We start from the raw sequence: 6,000 nt of genomic DNA, 5'->3' as shown, positions 1-6,000 counted from the left end.
GCTAAGCAAAATAAGTCAGTCAAAGAAAGATAATTATCATATGATTTCACTTATATGCGGATAAAACAGGGGATCATAGATGAAGGGAGGGAAAAATAAAACAAGATGAAATCAGAGACAGAGACAAACTGTAAGAGACTCTTAACTAAGGAAACAAATTGAGGGTTGTTGGAAGGGAGGTGGCTAAGCAAAATAAGTCAGTCAAAGAAAGATAATTATCATATGATTTCACTTATATGCGGATAAAACAGGGGATCATAGATGAAGGGAGGGAAAAATAAAACAAGATGAAATCAGAGACAGAGACAAACTGTAAGAGACTCTTAACTAAGGAAACAAATTGAGGGTTGTTGGAAGGGAGGTGGGTTGGCAAATGGGGTAACTGGGTGATGGCCATTAAGGACGGCACATAATGTAATGAGCACTGGCTGTTATATAAACTGACGAATCACTGAACACTACCTCTAAAACTAATAATACACTATATGTTAATTAATTGAATTTAAATTAATGTGTGTGTGTGTGTATGTATATATATATTATTTCACTGATTATGAAACCAGGACTCCTGAGGAAAGTGGCTGATTCTAAATCTAGGATGAGAAATATACAAAGATGAGACCAGAACATCTTGTATCAAAAAGCAAGAATGTTATTATAAACAAGTAAGTTGCATCAAAAGAATACAGAAGCAGACATGAAGGAGCTTCCACTGGCCAAAACTGGAACAATCTGAGAATCAAAGATAATATATGTTAAATTATATTAAATAACCTAAAACCCCATGATAATAAAATTAAATTACATTTAAAAATAAAATAAAATAAAACAAAATAATTATTTCACTGGCCCTCACTGGAATCAACTAGGACACCAATTCTTTACTCTGAAAATTGGCAATAAAAAAATTCAATATTTATCCTCCCTTTTCTATAAACTGTATTTTAGGGTAACTACACAGCCCTAGTTAAGGACAAGTTCTTTACAGAAGAAGCCTACTTAACAAATATGAAGAAATGACAGAATTAGAAAACTAGTACTTTGTAACGCTTAAGGAAATCAGTGGTTAAGGCAGCAATCACTGATGGTACATTCATCTAATTACATATCACTGGGAAATTTTACAGTAGAGGGCCCAGGTCATCACCACCTCAACCTACTAATTAATCTTAGTATCACAAAAAGTGGGATAACAAGATATTGTATAACTTCTGTTGAAAAGCAATAGGAGATATATATTTATATATTTGTTTTATAAGAATACTTCACTATCTATAAATAGATAGATATCTACCTATGTATCACAATTGTGAAGTATTCTTATAAAACAGAGCTGAACCTGAACCTAATCGATCCTCTAGAGCAAACTTCAATTTATATAAAATGTAAGGAGAAGATAGACATATTAAATGACACAGATAAAAAACAAACAAAAAGATAAACTCAGAATGTGGGGCACTGTACACCACAGACCCAATTTCTGCAATAAATCAGTCACATGGAAATTAAAAGTTGGAGAAGGGAAGGGAGATTGCTTTATATTAAAACAAACATAAAAACCAAACCTTGTTTAGATTCAGATTCTTTTTTTAAAGGTTTTATTTATTTGTCACAGAGAGATATCACAAGTAGGCAGAGAGAGAGGGGGAAGATTTATACTGAAATATACACAGGTCCAATAAAATGGAATTTGCTTTAAAATATTTAAACAAAGGGGCACCTGGGTGGCTCAGTTGGTTAAGCACATGCCTTTGACTCAGGTCATGATCCCAGGGTCCTGGGATTGAGCCCTGCATCAGGCTCCCTGCTCAGTAGGGAGTCTGCTTCTTGCCTTTCCTCTCCCTCTGCCCCTCCTCCCCCTGCCTGTGTTTTCTCTCTCTGTTTCAAATAAATAAAATCTTTTTAAAAAAATTAAACAAAGGAAAAGGAAAAAAGGATATATAATACAAATGTGGCAAAATCTTGATGATTATTAAATATAAGTGATAGAAAAATGGGGGATCACTGTATTGTTCTGTTTTCATGTATGTTAAAGTTTTTTACAATTAAAAAGAAGGGGTGGGCTAATCACAGCTACTAGGTAGGTAACTACCTAGTAGTTACCTACAGTAGGTAACTGTAGGTAGGTAACTGTGACAGTAGGTAACTGTACCCTTCCTTCAAGGGGGGCAAACTATTTTCACATTAATAATAACATCAACAAGAGTACCTAACATTTAATAAACTCATTATATGCCAGGTAGTTCAAGCACTTTATATGTTTTAACTCATTTAATCTATCTTCCTTAGCTTTATACCATCCAATATTGAGTCTACATGTTCAAGTTTAACTTACCTGATATACTTGGTCTGTAGTACTGTTCTTTTTAACCCTGACTGTAACTGTTGTTCCATCTGGTAGTGCTACTCTCAGCTCTACGTCGGAGACACCATTATAGTTCTGGGGGAAAAGACAAAGAGATAGAATTTATGACCCAGCATATCCTCACTCTCCTTGCAACATGTTAGCTAAACAACAAACCTAAACATGTGATAGAAAACAAGTTCCAGTGAAAAGGGGTAAAAAGAAACCTTAAAGTCAATACATTTTACAAGTCAGAAAGCTGACTTCAGGCTGCAGCAGAAGTTCACCTTTAAGATGAACAGGGAGGAAAGAAACATGTTAAAGCTAATATGTTCACATTTCAAAACAGAACACTTGTGTGAAGCAGTCTAGGTCAAAAAAAGATGAGATTTTTGGCTTACTTCCAAAATTCAGAACTCACAAATGAGAAAAGAGAACAACTAAACCCAGTAGTTTTGACAAACATTCTCTGGATTTAAATGGTTAAGCATGCTAGATTGGTTCAAGTCGTATCTTAAGTTCCTTTCCAAACCCTGAAGTAATCATAACACCTTTGACAGGAAAAATGGATGAAATGCAGGATTCTGAGTTAGTATAATGCCCAATTTTCTTCTAGAGAAGAGTACACAATCCTTATCCCTTAATTTAAAAGATCCTTCTTTCTTATTGCTTTTGATGATTAATATATTCTTCTAACAGATTTTTTTTTTAAAGTAGGCTCCATGCCCAGTGTGGGGCCCAACTCCGGGCTTGAACTCATGATGCTGACATCAAGACTTGAGCTGATATCAAGAGTTTGATGCTTAGCCAACTGACCCACCCAGGTACCCCTCCTCTAACAGATTTCTGACTTTCTAAGTTTTATTAGAGAGAAACAACTATTTAAGAGCAAGTGGATTTTCGTTTACCACTTAAAAAATATTCATCATCTAGGGACGCCTGGGTGGCTCAGTTGGTTAGGCAGCTGCCTTCGGCTCAGGTCATGATCCCAGCGTCCTGGGATCGAGTCCCACATCGGGCTCCTTGCAGGGAGCCTGCTTCTCCCTCTAACTTTGCCTTCCACTCTGTCTGCCTGTGCTCGCTCTCACTCGCTCTCTCTCTGACAAATAAATAAATAAAATATTTAAAAAAAAAAAAATATTCATCATCTAAAACTATCCTAAATATTACTTCATTGTAAGCCCTTGTCTGAAAGAAACTTATTTCTAGTTGGGAAAAAAAAGACATATACATAAAAAATAATTAGCTGATAAAACACTATTTAATATAGCAGCATTACATATTCATTCTTCTACTCCATTAATACTTATTAAGCACCTACAATATGCCTGACATTATGGTAAGGCACAGGGAATAGAAAGATGACCAAGATTTAGCTCTTGTTCTGGAGTTCTACTGCATGGTGACCAGAGTTAACAATACTATACTGTTTTATCTGAATTTTGCTAGGAGGATAGATCTTGAAAGATAAGCAGGGTACAGAAGAAAGGGAAGCTGAAAAAACACTCATTTGGAGAATTTATGGCAGTTCAATCTATAACCAATATCTTTGTTCTCCCCCACAAGGAGTCAAGGGGTAAATAGTCACTGAAGGGATTCTTCACCTACCTCATCTGATTCTGATAGGAATTCCTGCATGATGTCACTCTCACCAATGACTCGTATTGAGCACACTGTAGAAAATAAAAATAGAATCTGGCATGAGATTCTAAAATCAAGACTTTATTTATTTTTTTAAGATATTATTTATTTATTTGACAGAGAGAGAGATCACAAGTAGGCAGAGAAGCAGGCAGAGAGAGAAGGGAGGAAGCAGGCTCCCTGCTGAGCAGAGAGCCCAACGTGGGGCTCGATCCCAGAACCCTGGGATCATTACCTGAGCCGAAGGCAGAGGCTTTAACCCACTGAGCCACCCAGGTGTCCCTAAAAATCAAGACTTTAAAGTCAGGAACATACCAAGGTTTAAGCATAAATCGTGAGTAGCAGGCAATGCAGAGGAGGTATGCCATTCCTGACGTATGACATATTAAGGCACAACAAATATTCTTATAAATATGAACTACAACAGAGGAATAATAGGATGTTCAAAGATGTAGCTTGCTGATGGGGCACCTGGGGGGCTCAGATGGTTAAGTGGCTATCTTTGGCTCGGGTCATGATCCCAGAGTCATGGGATCAAGCCCCGCATTGGGCTCCCTACTCAGCGGAGAGGCCGCTTCTCCCTCTCCCTCTGCCTGCCACTCTGCCTACTTGTGCTCTTTCTCTCTCTGTCAGATAAATAAATAAAATCTTTTAAAAATGATGTAGCTTGCTAAAAATATTAAACATGGCCAAAGGAAGTCACCCAAAACCAGAGAAAGTTCAGTAAATTTAACTTTGCAATCACATGTGAACTAAGAACAAGACAATAGAGCAAGGATAAGGTCAATTAGGAATAAAGCAAATACAAAAGGAAAAAAGACTACTTTGCTTAGGAACCAGGCCAGTCAGAGAACTTAAAACTACTTCGGAAAAAATGGGTAGGTAATTAAGTAGTAAGCTCAGCACATCTTCTCATCTCACCAACTTTAGCTTCAAAACAACCAAAAAAAAAAAAAAAAAAAAGGAAAAGAAAAGAAAAAAAAGGAAGGAAGGAAAGCAAAGCAGGTAAGTAGTTGTCTAAATCTAAGTTAATTTCCTGACATTCTCATGAGGATGTTAAGTTATATGGATGATTTTACTTCATTTTATTAAAAAAAATTTATCCCCTTTTTCATTTCCCGAGGGCTGTGTTTAGAGGCCATTCCATGTTAGAAAAAAGCTAAAAACAGATGAGGGAGTCTCACTAACTTCTACAGGGGAAACAGTTTTTTCTTCAGGGATAAGGCTCTCTACAAAAGTTTTTAAAAAATTCAATTAGGCCAATTAGTTCTTATACAAGGACACAAGGACATAGAATTAATAAATATCATGTAAGACCATTTTTCTATTAAATTAGTATTTTCAAAAAGGCCTGTTGCACAACTGGGAAATTACGTAACTCCATAATATAAGGATCTCTTCTCTGAGCCACCAGAATGAACTATCTTATTCTGGAAATCTGGGTCATTTCTCCTTATCTTTCCAGATAAGCAAATGTTTCAGCACCCACATCTCAGACTTCTGATACACTACTTGGAAGTCCTGAGATAACAAGTAGGTTTCAATACTTTAACCTATAACCTGCTTAGATCAACAGGACCTTAGATTACCTACAACTTTGCACCTGTAAGAGGAAAAGGAGTTTTCAAGTATGATTTGCCAGTGAACTGAGAATCATTTTAATAAAAATGTTTTAAGTATGGCCTGTTTAGTTCTGAAGTCAACTCAGCATGTTGATGAGTCTGTCTGTGTTTGCTGGCAAATAACGTTAACCCTATAAATACAGGTCCCTAATGCATCAAAAACGAATTATGTATTTTTCTGTTGTTAAGTCCTCACCAAGTCAATGAAATGACAATTAATCCTTGTGCTGGACATTTCAGTCTGAGCTTCAAAGCTCAGATCACTCAACATCAATGGTCAGAGAAATGTGATTTACTTTCACTACTGAGTTTCGGGAAACTTAGCTATGGAGTTTAAGAGTTGCAACATATACCCACCAGACTCCACGTCTACTTGAGAGAGTAGAGTTTAGT

At 36.4% G+C, this 6,000-nt stretch overlaps 1 protein-coding gene across 1 annotated transcript in view; it reads right to left on the bottom strand.

Annotated features, from left to right (window-relative positions):
• The window catches only part of SNX27 (sorting nexin 27), a 66,908-nt gene that overhangs the window by 20,439 nt on the left and 40,469 nt on the right, over positions 1–6,000 (bottom strand). The window contains exons 4-5 of the mRNA XM_059376160.1: positions 3,953–4,017; positions 2,336–2,440 (exon numbers count right to left, since the gene is read on the bottom strand). Of these exons, the coding sequence (XP_059232143.1) occupies positions 2,336–2,440; positions 3,953–4,017 (170 nt within the window). The remainder of the gene's footprint in view (positions 1–2,335; positions 2,441–3,952; positions 4,018–6,000) is intronic.

Source organism: Mustela nigripes, chromosome 14 (assembly GCF_022355385.1).
Source record: "Mustela nigripes isolate SB6536 chromosome 14, MUSNIG.SB6536, whole genome shotgun sequence".
Lineage (NCBI taxonomy): Eukaryota > Metazoa > Chordata > Mammalia > Carnivora > Mustelidae > Mustela > Mustela nigripes.
Note: the sequence above shows the minus strand (reverse complement) of the source record. Positions and strands in the feature narration are given on the sequence as shown.